Source organism: Solanum verrucosum, unplaced genomic scaffold (genome assembly GCF_900185275.1).
Source record: "Solanum verrucosum unplaced genomic scaffold, falcon-dt-bn FXZP01000104.1, whole genome shotgun sequence".
Lineage (NCBI taxonomy): Eukaryota > Viridiplantae > Streptophyta > Magnoliopsida > Solanales > Solanaceae > Solanum > Solanum verrucosum.
Window position 1 is genome coordinate 581,282 of NW_026019915.1, and position 15,510 is coordinate 596,791.

Below are 15,510 nucleotides of genomic sequence, written 5' to 3' on the forward strand. Positions count from 1 at the left end.
GACATCATTTCACATTGAATGGTTACAACTTTTTCAAATAGTTGTGACTTTACCGATGAATTGTGACATTTCCGAAGGGTTGTGACTTTTATGATAAGAAACACTATGCACATGCTCATACTATCCTTTGTTAACCATAAATGGAGGGACTTCCTTACATTTTTAAACTACAATTTTTATATGTTTTTTTGTTATTCTCTTCTTAAAATTTCACTTCTAATTTATAGATATTGATAATCTCAAAGTTCAGTAAAATTTGAACACTCCCTAACATAAATGTTAAGTAATGCACTATGGGGGAGGGAGGAGAAACTATATTTTAGAAGTATAACTAAGAGATTTTAAGAGTGACTAACTTTTAGTAATAATCATAAGAAAGTTTACATCCACTATTCATAGGAACTTATACAGTTATACTTAATCATTCATTTTATAACTTTCTACTTAATTTTAAAAAATAATAATATTCACATTATTTCTAAAAATAGTGTAGTACATGATTTGATATTCACGTGCAACGCACGTGCGTCAAAACTAGTATATATTATGTTTATCAACAGAAAGGCAAATATGAGATTATACCGGATATGCTGTTATTGTTGTAGAGGGGAAAATCTGATCCATTCCCCTAAATCTGACAAAACTAGCAGGTCTCTCGAATATGCAGCTTATCCAGCAGCCAATCAACATGGATTTGTCAAGTCTCTTCCTATTCAAAAACCACTAAACAGTGGTACCAATTAGAAACATACAGAAACCTCCACTGACAAACCTTTACAATTGAATAGCTACGTCTTTGGCGCTAATACAAAATGGACTTCTGAAAAAGGAAAAGCACCTAAAAAGAGATGAATAACATTCCTGTTGTACAATTGAATCAGCAAGCAATGGTTAATGCAAGCATTTCAAGTATACCGTTTCCCGCTAGCAGAGTGAAATGATCAAAGTTCAAGCTTCGAGTTTCCAAGTTGGCTAAACATAATAGCCATGTCCATACCTTGTACCATCGTTGGAACAGCTACATCATAGGGGCAATCTCTAGTAAACCCAACCTTCCCAGACTTCTGCACTTTCATTATGCATCTCTTGAACTTCTCATGACATTTAACATTGGTCATACCTGAAAGTATGAAGCAGTTGAATTAAACACTTAACTAGAAGTCTGACAAACGAACAAACCATATTCTGTTGCAAGTTCTTCCTCTCTTTAACAGGTGTAATTACCAAAATTAGGATGAAAAAAACTGCTAACAAAATGGTCGATTCTGTAATAATGTGGGACAGGAAAGTAGGCATCATCTGGAAGCTTATAGCTTCACATGGAAATTCATGCCAGCAAAAGAAGCTGCCATTTAACAGGTTCCCCTTTGCGTTTACTGCTCTTTCATTGTCAAACATTTCTCAGTGTTTCCTCATCAGCAGGATTTTAACAACAAAAAAAATGGCCGAGAATCGCTTTATGATCAGTTTAACCAATAAAATCACCTCTCCAGCAAAATTTAGAAACTGATCAAAGCATGCCTGATTTTATACCAACTCACCAAGAACCAAGGCCCCTCCCCATCCCTGTAGAGTGTAGTGACATGGTGCACCAGAAAGACAAACAACTAAAAAAATTCATAAACTGAAAGGCATGATTCTTTCTTGACTGTAGTACCATAGGCTGCTGAAAGGGAAGTCATCTACCCCAACTTTATGCATAAGAGTGGTGCCCCATTTTAGATGTACAAAGTTAAACCAAGAATGCATTTTATGTCTCAATTGAAATGGCAGTGTAAGAATGACCAAGTACTCTGCATTATTAGAGAAAAATCTCACGTGTAAGCCAATGATGAGAATCACAAGAACCTAATGTATCAGAAATAGGGGTGGGTATAGTTTGGGCAGATCCGAAGTCCGAATATTTTGAATTTTTGGTTTGGATTTTCAAATTATGGATTGGATAGCTTCGGATTTTTGAAATATTCGAAAATCCAAAATATTTAATAGTCTGTTAAAATACTTTTTATTTAGACATGATTTTTTACTATGTTTAGACTAGTCAATCTCAGACCTCAATGCTTGGCATGGGGAATTATCAATGACAGTTTGACATGAATACTGTACTTGGATGTTCATTTTTGTAGGAAGAAGAAGAACCAACTCAACTTGTAGGCTCAAAACTGAAAATCCAAATTAACCAAACCGATTAATTCGAAGAAGAACATAAAAACTGATCCAATCCGAACTTCAAAAAAACTGATCCAATCCAAACTTATTTAGATTGTAATTTCTTGAATCTGAAGACCCAAAATCCAATCTGAACACCCACCCCTAATAAGAAAGGTTATCTGATGCACAATAATCTAAAAACTCAAATGGAAGTCTAGAAGTGATCTAAACATTAATGTTTTTTCTCTTTTAGGGAAAATGGTCTGATATATCCCTCAATTTTGCTATTTAGAGTTGATATACCCCTTGTTACAAATGTGGCTCGCATATACCCTACCATTACAAAAATCACCCACATATATCCCTCTATTGTTACCAAAGTGACTCATATATACCCTTTTCATATAACAGAAATGAAAAAAAAAAATTTAAATTTATTATTTTGATTTTTAATTTTTTTTAAAATCATATAGGGGTATATATTATCCTTCTCACACATGATATTTTTTTTTTTACTTTGATTATCATTATTTGAGTTTCTTATTCTTATCTCAATTTTTTTTTCATTCTTTTGTGTAAAAATATGAGAAATAAAATGAAAGAAGTGTGAATGGAGAAAGAGAAAAAAGTATGAAAAAATTTAAAACTTTTTGTGCGGCTATATTGTAATTTTTTTTGAATCTGTGAAAAAAAAGAAAGTTGGGCATCTATGATAAATTTTATAAGATAGTTGGTGAAAAAATAAATTTGATCATTGAAATAACAAATTCAAATTAGCCATTGAATCTAAAAAGTCAAAAAAAAAAATACGTGTGAGAAGGATCAAATATACCTATATGGATATATTTTTGATAAAAAACTTAAAAAATAAATTTAAAATTATCTTCTTCACTTCCGTTAGAGGAAAAAGATAAAAGATATTTGAGTCATTTGTGCAACAATAGGGATATATAAGTCACTTTTATAACGAGAGGTATATCAGATTATCAATTTTAAATGACATAATTGAGGGGTATATTAGGTTTTTTGCCTTTTCATTTATAACCTAAGAAGCCACATACTTTAGCTGTAACACCTCAAAAGTGCCTAACTCCGATAAACCAGGAAAGTGCAGAAATCTACGGAAGTGTGCAGAATTTTGGAGTTTACAAGCATAGTCTACGGGTCGTAGAATGGCATATGGCTCGTGGGAACCATCCGTGAATTGGACTTCAAAAATCAGGTTAAGGGTCTCAATGGTTACGAGTGACTTTACAGATCATACTAAGTTCTACGGGTCGTAGACATCCCGAGTAAAGAAATTTTTGAAAGTTGGAAAGTTGACTTGAACAGGACGAGTGATATTTACAAGTAGTGGTTTGTTTCACGAGTCGTGGAAAGGCTCTCATAGTTCCAAGCCCTGAAACTTTAGGACCATCGGTGCATTAGGTTGACGACCCATCAGTACGACTCGTAAAAGGAACCACGAGTTGTAATTAGGTTTGTGGTTCATTCTTCTGAGACTTGGTAATTCCAGTAGTTGGGATTCTACGGTTGGATAGTATGGATCGTATAAGGAATTATGATCCGTAGTATGGTCTCTTGGTTGGAAGTTCATAAATCAGGTGATTTTTGTAGATAGGCTTCTACGGGTCGTAGAAGGAACTACGGTCTGTAGATGCCCTCGTAGTACCTATTCGGCAATTTTTAATAAGAGACTTTTTAGTCTTTTCCTACTCTTTTAATTCCTATGCTATGTCGTTTTGGCTTATTATAAGTGGGTGTAACTGATTCCTAAGACCCTCCCCATTCACTCTCATTCTCCCAAAATCCAATTTTCCCTTTCTCAAGTCTTCTCCCTAAAGCAATCTAGGGCTCCAAGATTTCGAGTCTCCATTGAAGGATTAAAGCTAGGGTTTCAATCAAGGTATGTGGGAACTTTATTAATGGGTAGTCCCAAAGAAACCTCAATTTCTCAATTATAAATCTCCCAAATTCTAGGGTTTCATGATTTCTTATGGGTTCTTGTTGAATTTCGGTTTCTTCTTAATGATTGATCCTATTATGCAGGAATTAATTCTAATTCAATGTTTTCAATGATATTTTGATGAAACTCATAGCATGCAAGTATTTTCATGATCGAGGATTATGAAATTAATCCGCTGCCAAATAATCCCACCGTGGCCCAGATCAAGAGTCACAAGGAAAAGAAAACCATTAAGTCGAAGGCAAAAGCAACTTTGTTTGTTGCTGTTTCGACAACTGTTTTCACGAAAATCATGACTCTCACATCACCAAAAGATATTTGGAATTATCTGAAGAAAGAATATGCTGGAGATGAAAGAATACAAGGAATGAAGGTATTAAATTTAATGAGGGAATTCGAATTGCAGAGAATGAAAGAGTCAGAAACAGTCAAGGAATATTCTGACAGATTGCTTGGTATTGTCAACAAGGTAAGATTACTAGGCACTGAATTTAAAGATACAATAATTGTTGAAAATGTTCTTGTTATAGTGCCCGAAAGATATGAAGCATGTATAACTACCTTGGAAAACACACAAGATCTGTCCAAAATTACCTTGGCAGAATTGTTAAATTCTTTGCAGGCTCAGGAACAAAGGACTTATGAGGCAAGATGGCATGGTTGAAGGAGCATTAGTAGCCAACCACAAAACTCAAAGCAAGGGTACATTTTTGAAAAATTACCCACCTTGTCAGCACTGGAAAAAATGGACATCCTCCATATAAAGGTTGGGAAAGACCAGATGCACAGTGCAAGAACTGCAAACAACTTGGTCATGAAGCTGTGATTTGAAAAAGCAAATTTCAAAAAGATGAAACAGTTGCCCAAGTCACTACTGAAGAAGAAGAGGAAGACCACTTATTTGTGGCAACTTGTTTTTCAACCAAAAAGTCTGATTTTTGGGTGATTGATAGTGGTTGTACAAACCACATGACATATGAAAGAAATCTTTTTAAAGAGGTCATTCCTATGGAAAATAAGAAAGTCAGAATTGGGAATGGTGATTGTATTCCTGCAAAAGGAAAAGGGTATGTTTCAATTAAAACAAATTCAGGTACAAAAATAATTTCAGAGGTTCTTTATGTGCCTGATATTGATAAAAGTTTGTTTAGTGTTGGTCAGTTAATAGAAAAAGGATTTAAATTATTATTTGGAGACAAATATTGTCGAATTTTTTATTCTACTAAGCAAGAGATTTTACAAGTTGAAATGAGAGGTAAGAGCTTCTCATTTAATCCAACAGAAGATGCACACAAGCCTTGCAAGACAAAGGATGAATTAGCAGATTTGTTGACAAGGTCAATTTCAGATGAGACTACAATCTGCAATTCCTGATCCAAGGAGTGTTGAGAATATGTCTAAGGATATTGCAGAAATAAAACAGTTAGCTATTTTTAGGATTTTTAAATTATGTTATTAGAGTCCTATTTGACTTATATTTAGGAGTTGGTTATTTTTATTTGTTATTTGAATTAAGTTGACAAGTTAGTATCTTTTTTTTTTTTTTTTTTTTATGACAAGGGAAACCCGCAGCCGCTACCCTTTGGGTGCGCACAGGGTAAAACCCCCGCTCCTATGCAATAGCTCGCAAACCACATAGGAGAGGTAACCCGCACTAGGCAAGCCTGGTGCGACAAGCTCGACCCAGAAGGCAAACCCCTTGCTTTCGCTGGCAAGGGGTTTCGAACTTGAGACCTCCAATATTTCGTTGTGTCATTTTGACACTTTTTTTTAATCAGCAAAAATATAGTGGGTGGGTGTGTTATACTCGCGGTTGATGTGTAAAGTGTCAAATTAAATTTGGACATTTGTCATTTGTGTTCAAACTAATTCTTAAACAATGAATTTTAAATTTAAGAAAAAAATAGCCAATGAATGAATCACATGTAGCATTTTACCTAAACAATTTAACAATTTTAAAATTTATTTTGCAACGCTCCATCCCCTCCCCTGCACCCCGCATCCCCTGCACAACACTCCAGCGTTCTTTTGCAGAAAACAATCCCAACCCCCACGGTTTTTCTTATCCAAAGTTGCTTTGTTTTATCCCCCAACAATCAAAGTCTTGTGCAATATGAGTTCTCTAGTACTAAAGATTAATTTCTTGAAACTTTTCTAGACCTTTCAATAATCAGATCAGCTACTAAAAGAAAGGACAAAGGCGATGTGATGTGCTTTCCTCCATTAACACCTATCTCTTTTTAAATGCTTCAAATTCTAAAAAAATCAGAGGTAAGATATATGTTATTTTTTGTCAAACTAAATCGAGGAAGAAGGGAAACAAAATAAGAAAATGTGTTCAAACTTGAGGAAATCTATGCTGCTAGAATTCATTTAAGTTTGGGAAGATGTTGTCTGAAAATGGGGAAGAAGATAAAGAAAATAAAATTAAAAATAGTTTAATAAGTCTCTCACACGCATATAATGAGTGTATCACTCATTGTGCCATGTAAGAAAAAGTGTCAAAATGACACAGTGGAATCCAGTAAAGGTGTCTAAGTGAAACTTCGTGCCAACTTTAGGAGGCCACCGATGGGTTAGGCCTTCAGATTATGTTCAGTTATCAAGATTTAGGAGCTACTCAAATTATCATATTTTTCATGAATGATTTAGTATTTTCAGATCATTATTGTTTTCAAATTTATACATGTCTCCGTTGGGAGTATACTTAGCACCGAGTGAACTTTTGGGATGAAGGTTTCCGTTTAGCGTCCATGGACCTTTAGTAGCAATTTCTAAGCCCCAAAACTATGTGCCACCATAGGATTTGTCTCATATAGACATTAGCTAATGGATCCACCTTAGCTCAGATTTCATGGTCCTTACCTTGGCAAGTAAAACACTCTCTTTTTGATGTGAGAGCAGAATGAACTCCCATGTTGTAGCTCACATGGTTTATATCGACTATTATATACATCCCACAAATTTCAGATATTGCATGACCTTGTACTATGTTTTCCCATTCAGTCATCTGTTTTCATGTTATGTTTACTTGGTCATTGCATTAGCATGTTCTACAGACTTATCATGTTTATGCATTTTACTCATGCTCAGTATATTTCAAGTATTCACCGTATACTTTTTTGAGTATATTGTTTCATAATATAGGTTCTGACGAACCTCATCAGGCCCACGATTAGTCCTGCCCCTATCAACCAGTTAGGAGAGCAGGTGAGTCCTCATCTCCTCGAGGACACCACTTATAATTTTCTTCTTGTCCTTGCCATTAGTTTTCAGATAGCATATAGTTAGCTAGGGACTTGTCCTAGCAACTCATTATGATTAGATGCTTTTCGGACAGTAGTTGTTTCCTCATATGTTGCCTTGGTATCAAATCTCTCCTTTATGATATGATAGCTCTTTTAGACTTTAGTTTGTTTTCATTTTATTCAGTTATGTATGTTATCTTAGTGTCATCTCATGCCATATGGTTAGCTTGGGGTCACTTGTGGCTCTAGGCACTATGTCACATCTAGGGGATAGTATTGGGTCCTGACATAAGCATCGGTGAAACTTCGTGCAACAAGAAACTAAAATGTATCATTGATATGTTACCTAGTGTCACGGACGCCTGAGTCTTACTAAAGCTCCGTGTGGCACTTGACAACTTACTCACGAATCTTTCACGATCTTGTAAGCTCAAGTAAGCCTTTTATGCTAAGATCGCTAAGAGAATGAAAGGAAAGACTTAGAGAATTTTGGAAGAAGGCTTTATATTGCTTGGAAGATTGTTTACACTTTGTTGGATTGCTTTCTTTCTTTCTTGGTGCCTAGCAAATGAGGGGCACCTCTATTTATACTAACACCTAGGGACTAAAGTGCAATTTAAAATTACTTTACAAGTCCCTAGACTATTTACACTTTGGTCCCTCTCTAGAAATCTCTACACTTTCTAGGAATTTCTAAGGTTTTCCAAGAAAATATCTAAGGCATTCTAGAGAATTCTAAGGAAGGACCTAGGGATTTCTAAGCCTTCTTGAAAACTCTAAGGGCTTCTAGAGTTCTCTATAAACCTCTCCATAACTCTAGACACATCCGCCCCTATCCGACTGCAAAATTTGATTGTGAAGTGGCGGGACGTGACACTAGGCCCTTAAAAATTACATAGAGGAGATATTCCAGAAGTACCATGCTCATGAATTTTGGGATCTTTGTCCAGGTTTTCATCATTAACATATGGAAAGCCTATTTGGGAGAAAGAAACTTAACTACAACATATTATAAAGTGATTAGGAGTGGCAGGTTTATTTTACATAACATTGTCATTAGCACATTCTTTAGTATTCCTTGAGCTAATCCCTTTTTGCTTTAAAATATTTACTTCCTAATATGAATTATGATGGCCAATCATAGTTTAGTAGACAAGATTATTACTTTAGGGACAGAAGCTACTAATAGAAACTATTGCATCTGGCACCGAAGGAAGGCATTATAATCATATAGGATATTCAAGCACGAAAAGGTCGCTGAAATAATCTATTTGCTTAAGACTTACAATATTTCACTGGCTTCTTCAGAAACTTTATGGGCTAAAGTCAAAAGCCCTGACTGACCCTCAAGTATCAGATAATTTTCAAAAGTAATCAGAAAGGCATAATTCTGCGGGAAAGCTCAGTCAAGGTCGCTGAAAAATAACTGGTAAAACCAGAAAAAGAGGAGAAAGTTCCATAATTCAATTTTTGTTAGATAAGAGGGAGAAATCCTCTTTAGAAAAGATGCAATAGTTTCCAACTCCCCTGAAAAAGGGTTCTGAGAATAACAGGTTAATGCAGGTGATAGTGGACCTCTAGAGCATCACAAAGGGAACTGGGATTGGCTCGAAAACTGCAGATGAGAATATATTCTCTTTTGGCACTGGTGATTCCATAGCAAGAAATTTCTCATAAGAACTCTTATACCATGTGAGAAATAAAATAACATATTTGAAAGATGTGTCAAGTGTAGTATGTAAACGCTCTTCCTCAGGCAATGATCTCAAAAGAGGACAAGGAAAGAAGAAAAAAGAAAACAGCATTCAACAGTAGTGTTTCCTTGTTTGTATTCTTTGTATTTCAATTTTCTTACACAATCAGATTGTCTTGAGATTCCTTGTCTGATTTGAAATAGCTTAACTGCATGCTAAGTGGTCAGAATCTAGTAGTGATGTGATAGATAAATGGTCATTAGAAATTACTCCATTTTCACCTTAAAGGTAATATTGTTTTGGAGCAACTGTGCGAAAATACACAAACAATATCAGGATTTTCTGAAGGTATATCCACATTCTCAATTGGGCAGTTATTTGAATGGTGCATATATAGCTCTTTGGGCAACAAAATACAGGACTTGAAACCGATTCATTCCTCATCATATTAGTATGCTCAGATCGAAATTCAGGCTGATGCAGCCAGACATTTGACCGTCACATCAAAGATTGAAGGCCTAACACCAAGTAAGCCTCTATATCCTCCCAATACATAGGCCTATCATATTTTTAAGCTACAGAGAAATAGATGCTGACAGTTTCTTGTCTTGGACAAGTAACTAAGGTGCATTTCATGCAGTACTTGACTTTTGAATCAACTGTTAATCCTTCTAATTGTATTGTCTTATTCAATTCCAAGTCCACATATTTTGAACTAAGACTTTAGAGTTCAGATTTTTAGAAACTCACAGACTACTAGGTTCATATGCATTTTGAAGACGTCAACGTCAAGATAAGATACTTTTCTTTACTATCTACTAGTAATGAGTCCAAAATGACTTCTTCTATGTCTATCAAAAAATGTATATCTTATGAGTCACATAACGTTAGTTTGAAAATACCACATTAGCACTCTGCATATATGCTATTTTGCTGTTCTTGAATTTATGGATTATCGCTTTAGCTATTCATTTGTATTCGTTTTAACTACAATATGCCAATCAGATAAAATTTACATAGTTCAAGTATGACAACTGATTTTATACTAAGGTACAAATATACAACCAAAGCTTGTATGTCAAGATGTGGCAATGCTGCTACCAACTAATTTTCAATAATATAAGGTTTCACTCTCACAAGAGAGACAAGCTGTACTCAAGCTCAAAGCAGTAATCAAAACTCCAAGAAGAAGTAAATGGAATAAATTTGAACAAGAATTAAAAGGAATAGTACCATTTTTCTCTACACATTCGTCATGAATCTTACAGCAGGCGTCTAGATCATCACAAGGTTTCTCCCCTGGACAACCACTCCACCCTACTCCGCAATATTTCCCGTATCTAATTCCAATTGCTGAAAAGAAGAAGTAAATTAAGTATGCATTGTGTAAGAAGGAATTTAAAAGGGGGAAAGAGAAGGCATACAATTACAGTTCTCTGCTACACATGTTTTGCTACATCGAACCTGACATTTATATAAAAAATATGGATTGGTGAATGCAAAAAGGAAAATGCATTGAAGTAGATGAATGGAAAAGGATAAAAGTAAGAATTGCCTGAGAATTGTTGGTGGATTCCGCAATGGAGAAGAAGAGGAATATGGTTAGGATGAATGATGAGGCGACCCATTTCCCCATGGGAGATTTGTCGCCTTGCAGCATTCTGATCGAATCGTTACAGGCTGTCTTCTCAGTTCGCTCCTTGGGGAAAAAGCGCAGAGCTATTCAGAGAACCTATTATTGACTTAGCAGCCCTCTCTCATTGGTCCATCCATATCTCGTCTTGGAAACAATGTTTTTAGCATTTTTTTAAAATATGAAAAATCATTTTGGCTACAAAATTTGGCCTGAATTTGGTTATAAAATAACACATTTCACACTATGTTATTTTACCTTTTTGAATATTTTTAAACTTTTAACTTTAATATTTTTTAATTAAAAAATGAAAGAAAGATCAGTTTATTTTAAAATAAAAAAGATATTATAGACTTTTTAAATTTCTGACTTCTGGCCAATTTTTCTGGCTATTTAGCATTACCCTTCAAAATATATTTATTTGCTAATCAAATTTTTAGCATTTTTAGCTTTTTTGAAGCCCCAAAATATATAGACTCACATCAGCTTTTAGATATTTGGCATTTTCACTTCAAATATTTTTTAATTAAAATGCATGTCCAAATTTTCAAGTTTCAATTTCAAAATTTGTGTCCAAATGGATGACTCAAAATTCTATGATTCTGGTGTTAGAGAGACATAATTAAGTGACTTTGATTATTTTTTTAAAAAAGTAATTATATATGTCTGAAAAAACGTGAAATTATACTGAAAAGTTTGAATCAACTTAAGGATAAATTGGTACTTTTTCGTCTCCACAGACACACACAAACACACACTACCCTATATTAGAAATGGCATTTAGGTGGGATGAACTGTCACGACCCAAGGGTACCCCCTAGATGTGACAAGGCGTACTTGACCCCGAAGGGGTCTCATACAAGCCCTTAGCATATCATAACATAGGATAAAAGAAATGATGCGGAAATTTTAAAACTTTATCCATACAATCGAAGTCTTTTATTAAAGCAAGAGGAAGTCTAAACTTGTCTCAATTAGCCATCTAATACAATCTTTGAATCAAAAATAGGGTCACAACCCTTTCAACAATCCAAAATGAAATAACTAGAAAGAAACTACTAATGACTCATACGTCCTCGAATCTTGAGGACTCACCACAAGTTAGGAGAATAGTCGATCCAAGCTTGAACCAAAAGAAGATCACCTTAAGAACCGGAACCTACACTTTGTGAAAATGTAGAAAATATGGGTTAGTACAAAAATGCACTAAGTATGAAAGCCATGCATAAAAACCTTGAAAACATGCTAAAAAGGACATTTTAGTTGAAAAGCATGCACTTACCAAGTTTGAGAATCATCATGCACTTTAGTATAAAAGCATAAGTCACAAGCATATTCAACATATAGACCATCATAGCATAATAGCACCATCTCATAAGTAACCCTAAGTTATACTTGTGCAATGCATAGATAAAGATCCTATAATCACATCTATACTAAGTACCACTTTTAATTAGGCCACCATAATCATACTTACCATTCTTTGATGTCATCCTTAGTTCATACTCATAGACAAGAAACCTTCATATTTACTAAGTCATATCAAGGAAAGCAACTCATAGCAAAAATCCACATTAAGCATATTTCATTACCATTAGCCTTCATATCAACATACTTAGTAGCATCATCATAAGCATATTCATTTCATAAAACATTATTACATAAAGGAGCACACTATGACTACTCTCAAAGCCTACTTGTGCAATGCATAGATGAAGTCTCATACCCCCACCCACACTAAGTAGTGCATTCTTGAGAAGCCATAGTTCATTTTCATTCATTGTGGGGGTAAGCCTTAACCGACATAGACCATGTGTGCAAATCATGGAATCCAGTGTTACCCACACCGAAAAGGGTGGTCTACTTGCCTAAGGTAGGACCGGTAACATTTAGCTTAGGTGGATCCACTAGCTAATAACCTATGAGGGCACATAGTTTATGAGATAAGAAGATTGCTACTAGATACCCCACCTCAAATCACGTATGGGCATCCATCTCAAGAGATTGCTACTAGAAACCCCGTCTCAACTCACGTATGAGTTTCCATCTCAATCAATATCCACTCGGTGCTTAGCTTTATTCCCCACGGAGTACTTATCATTACATTACTTGAGTTCATTATTATGGGAGAAATGGAATATGGAGATTGCTACTAGATACCCCGCCTCAACACACGTATGAGTATTCATCTCAAGAGATTGTTACTAGAAACCCCGTCTCAACTCACGTATGTGTTTTCATCTCTATCAATATCCATCTCAACCCAACAACATTCATTAGATAGCTCATAGATTCAATAGGTGAGAAGAGCCTTTCAACCTAAGAATCCCCATATTGTGAGAAAACCGTTCACAACATGTCATCATCATTCATAAGAGTATAATTGAGAATAGCCTTTCAACAACATCACAATTACATCATAGTCATAATCACTTTACTTTCAAAGTATTCATAAAACATGTACATAAATATCATGATCATACATAATTCTCATAATTTGCCCTTCAAGGACCATGGATCATAATTTCACCAACACATCAAGAATTACTACATTAGACATGGATGATAACATGATTCAAGTAATCAATTCATAACATTCATAATTCTATAGTATTCTACTTGCATAATTCAATACCTACACTTTACGATCCACTTTGAGAAAATAGGGTAATTCATGGATTCTTGAGGAATTCAACTTAAAAATCATGATGTTGCAATAGTAGCCATGATGTAATATTTTGAAGAGCAAGTATGTACACTTGAGATCTTTACAACATATTTAACTAAACTAAATAGCATATTGGGTCTGCACGGGCTTTGCTCATCTGGTATATATATATATATATTCTCATATTTATAAGCTAACAACTTAAAATCATGATGTTGCAATAGTAGCCATGATGTAATATTTTGAAGAGCAAGTACGTACACTTGAGATCTTTACAACATATTTAACTAAACTAAATAGCATATTGGGTCTGCACGGGATTTGCTCATCTGGTATATATATATTCTCATATTTATAAGCTAACAAGATGAGTACAAACACCGCATAAAATTGTTATACCAAAAGCAACATAAGTTGTACCGATAAAGGGTCACTTTACCAAATTGACCCATTACTTTTTCAAATGACGTGTGTAGTGCATCTTCAAACACATGTGTTTCCTCTTCCCACTAAAATATCCAGTTCAATCTTTCCATCCTTATTCTCTATTCAAGCTTTTAGAAAAGGTGATTTGTAAAATGGAAGGTCTCATATGCCATTTTTCATTGAAACTTAAGTCACTCTAGCCTAGGTATGCATTGCCTCTTGCAATTTCACTTCAGTTTTTGGTAGTTTTAAATTATCCCCTGTTTATTTCTTTCTTCCATCGTGTTACTGATTTTATCGGTTTCATTTGCTTATGTCTGGTGAGTCCTTTCTCCCATCTCTTCTTTGTTTGTTTCACCGATGTGTTGCTAATAAAAATTTGGTGACTTTTCGTTATTTTTAGATTTTGTACATGCTTGTTGACTGCATAATCTATATTTAGATGAAATAATTGCATGTTTCGATCTTTGTATGCTAAATGTTGTGATCTGGAACCTATTGCTCAAACATAAATATTTATAGGTATCAAAACATCATCGAACAACAACGTAAAATCAACCATTTACACTTCTTTGGACTTATAAACCCAAGTCGAAGACAACACTCATAATGAGAATGCAGTGAGAAAAAAAATAGAGGCAGAATGACTTAGGAGATCCTTGTAGTTGACTCCATTTGTAAGTTGGACCCTTCTACTTATCAATTTGTCAACTGAACCCCTAATTCATCAGAACACGATATTTTAAACCCCTTTGATCATTGACCGAACATATGTGACATTGATAATGCTGAGTTGAAAAAATACGTGATTACACGCGTTTGACAGCGAGTAAATAAGGTATTTTACATTTAAAATATTTAAATAATAATAATAATAATAATAATCAATTTTAAAAAATAATAATTCAAAACGCATCTTCCTCAACCATTCCCTCTCCCACACCCCACCCCCACCTCTCTCTCCTTCGTCCCCCCCCCCCCCCCCCCCCACTCCTCTCTCTTCTTCTTCTTAGAATATCATCCACCACACCCACTGTCCTCCTCTTCATTCTCTCCTTCATCCACTTCCTTCTCAATCCACACTTCTTTTTCACTACAAATCAGCCACCCACCTTAACCACTTAGATCTACCCCTCTCTTAACCCTTTTTAATTTTAAATTTTTAGTCTAAAAGTATTGAGATGATCATTTGTTTTATTAGGCTGCAAAAAAGAGGTCTAAGTATGGATTAACACGAAGGATAATTGTGGATATTGAAAAATTAAAACTCCATTGATAAGTTAAAGAAAACTTGAAAAAATAACAAATGAGTCTTGTGAATTGTGAAATTAGATTGGGATTAGTTGGATTTGTGGTGGTGAACTTGTATTTGAATTTTCAAGTCAAATGGCGAAAGATTTCATCTATTTGACATGAATTTAGTTTTCAATTTGGAATAAATATGAAGAACATGCTTATTTGAATTTATTTATTTTTAAAAAGAATTGCTTATCTAAAATTTCCAGAAATTACAAAAGTGGCTTAATTGAATTTTTTTATTTTTAACATGTAATTTCTTACATGTCATTAAAAATGACATGAAATTTCACGTGTAAGCAATTGTACTTCACGCACACTAGTCAAATGAAAAAAAAGTTTAAAATATTGCGTTCTGATGAGTGTAGGGGTTCAGTTGATAAGTAGGAGGGTCCAACTTACAAACGAAGCCAAGTACAGGAGCTCCC

The 15,510-nt window shown here is 34.7% G+C and overlaps 1 protein-coding gene across 1 annotated transcript; it reads right to left on the reverse strand.

The window, feature by feature from the left end:
- Positions 1–448: 448 nt before the first annotated feature.
- LOC125822813 (probable phospholipase A2 homolog 1) lies at positions 449–10,812 on the reverse strand. The gene is made up of 4 exons (XM_049502276.1): positions 10,615–10,812; positions 10,484–10,523; positions 10,293–10,412; positions 449–1,120 (listed from the first exon to the last, which is right to left on the reverse strand). The coding sequence occupies exons 1-4, from the start codon at positions 10,717–10,719 to the stop codon at positions 942–944; spliced, it is 444 nt and encodes a 147-aa protein (XP_049358233.1). The 5' UTR covers positions 10,720–10,812; the 3' UTR covers positions 449–941.
- Between the last annotated feature and the right edge of the window lie 4,698 nt (positions 10,813–15,510).

Bases quoted from the DNA above. Each gene is read 5' to 3' on its own strand.
- LOC125822813 (XM_049502276.1), bottom strand. From the start codon at position 10,719: ATGCTGCAAGGCGACAAATCTCCCATGGGGAAATGGGTCGCCTCATCA. The intron at 10,413-10,483 runs GTATGCCTTCTC...TCTTCTTTTCAG, and splicing joins TGTAGCAGAGAACTGTAATT to CAATTGGAATTAGATACGGG. The intron at 1,121-10,292 runs GTACTATTCCTT...TCATACTTTCAG, and splicing joins CGAATGTGTAGAGAAAAATG to GTATGACCAATGTTAAATGT.